Genomic DNA, 2,180 nt, shown 5'->3' with positions numbered 1-2,180 from the left:
CCATCATCTGCACGCATCACGCCAAAAAATGGCGGGCAAGAACGGAGAGAGTTTCCTTGCTCGTGTGACCGAGGCGGGAGTGCCAGTTGTGAGTAGATGTGGTTGTGGACGTGAAGACAGCATGGCGAGTGTCTGGGGAGATGCGAATGAGGTTTAGGCCGTTATGAAGTTGACCATGAAGTAGAGGATGTTGGTCCCGAAGATCTTTCATAATGAAACCGTTAGCATCGAAAGTTATTGAGATACAATTGTGTGTAGTAAGTTTAGAGACGGAGAGGAGGTTGTGGGTGAGGGATGGTATGTGAAGGAGCTTGTGAAGGTGGAGCTTACGAGAGGTGTCCGGGAGCGGAAGAAGACCTTTGCCAGTGTTGTGGATAGGAAGCGTGGAACATTCGCAGTAGAAACCGTGTCCAATCCTTGGTAAGTAGTCGGGTAGTAGAGTTGTGTTGCTTCTGGAGTGAGATGAGCGGAGGAGCCGGAGTCAAGAATTCAGTCTTAGCTTCCGGCGGTACTGGGATTGGCAAGAAGGGCGCGAGGCTGTCTAGAATCGGTAGGGGCTTATTTAAAATTGCATCGGTGCCAGTAGTTCAGCGTGACATGTCCGATTTTGCCGTAGATTTGGCACGTTGGTCTTGCCAAATTCTGAGATGTGGGTGAGTTGAGCGGATAGGCCGAGGTGTTAAGCGGTGGCTGCGGGTTCTTGGGTTTTCTGAAGCGTTTGGTGTTGTTGCGACTGCGATAGTTGTTGGATGGGGCGGCATAAAGAGCTGTTGTCGCAGAGTTGTTGGTGTGATCTTGATTAAGTTCTTGCTGCATATGAATTTTTTCATTGCATAGTAGAGAGTAGAACGTGTCAATATCTATAGGAAGCAGTGAGTTCTGGATCGTTGACATGAAGGACATGAATGTGGGAGGAAGGCCATTCAGGATGTGGAGCATGATATCTTCAGGGTCGATTTTCGAACCGGATGCGGAGATGTTTTCCACAATAGATTTAATGCGGGTGAGCTGTTGCATGGGCAGATCTTTCATTTGAACGCAGTATAACTCTTTCTTGAGTTGAATTTCCTGAGAGTGGCTGGTGGGTTGAAGGCGACGTTCAAGAACAGGCCAGGCTTCTTGTCTGGTGGTGGAGGTAATAATGTACGGTTGAATGGATTGCAAGACCGTTGAGAAGAGAGCGGAGAGAAGATTGCTATCGACGAGGAGCCATTGAGCGTGAGCAGCGGAAGTGGTGTCCGAGGGAGCTGTGATGGTGCCGGTAAGATGGCCGACGTAGCCATTTGCGGTGAATTGCTGGAGGAGTTGAATACGCCAAATGGGGTAGTTCTCTGTCGTTAGGGGATGAGGAGCAAGGTTCTTGATGTTGGAGACAAGGAACTTTAGGGGTTGCGGTATGTGGCTTGGAGTGGTGCAGTTGTCGGTTTGATCGGAGGAGGAGGAGGGAGGTAAAGCTTCCGCTGAATCTTGATATCCCATTGTGGCTCTTGATACCATGAGAACTTGGAAGAAAGAAGCAGGGAGAAAGAAGAAGAGACAAAATAATGGTAAAGCCTTAAATACACATAACGGGAAATACAGTCATTGTTTTATATGCTAATACTCCATTACTCCCCACAATAATCTTTAGAAGAGACTCCCTCCTCAACATCTTCTTTCTCCTTTGACCGAAAGCCTACAATTGACAGTGGCTCTAATTTTTTTTTTTTCTTTTTCATTGGTCAATAGTCGCCGATAGCAAAGCTTTTTATTTTTCCTTCCCTTTATTGAGAAGAAACTTTTAATCTCGTCTTATATAATTGAACCATAGCAAAATCAAATTACTTAGGATTGTTATTATATTATTATGCTCTAAATTTCTTGTTGTTGTTGTTGGATTTGGTTAGGGGGTTTGTCTCTCAATTATAAATTAAAACTTGGATATTTATTTTGTGTGCTCATCATTCTTATTATATATAAAAAAAAAAAATTATTTTGTGTGCTCATCATTTCTTCATTGAAATTGATGTTTGATGATAGAATCGTCTTTGGACCTCCCCAATTCCCCTAGAAGCTTCTAGAAAACACTAAAAACAAACAATTGAGCTGGAACCAACTCCAACAACCATAGCGACGGATGCTTGTCGTTGGCAATGATGTTGCAAGCAAGGGATTCGTCGTATGATTCGAACTGCAGATGG

General features: G+C 44.6%; 1 protein-coding gene across 1 annotated transcript; it reads right to left on the bottom strand.

Moving 5' to 3' along the window:
• Positions 1-558: 558 nt before the first annotated feature.
• Positions 559-1,479, bottom strand: LOC110101300. Its single transcript, XM_020829145.1, has one exon. It carries the CDS (start codon positions 1,477-1,479, stop codon positions 559-561), a length of 921 nt encoding a protein of 306 aa, XP_020684804.1.
• Between the last annotated feature and the right edge of the window lie 701 nt (positions 1,480-2,180).

This window comes from Dendrobium catenatum, unplaced genomic scaffold (assembly GCF_001605985.2).
Source record: "Dendrobium catenatum unplaced genomic scaffold, ASM160598v2 fragScaff_scaffold_1220, whole genome shotgun sequence".
Lineage (NCBI taxonomy): Eukaryota > Viridiplantae > Streptophyta > Magnoliopsida > Asparagales > Orchidaceae > Dendrobium > Dendrobium catenatum.
The sequence above is the reverse complement of the archived record's forward strand: the minus strand, read 5'-3'. Positions and strand labels throughout refer to the sequence as shown.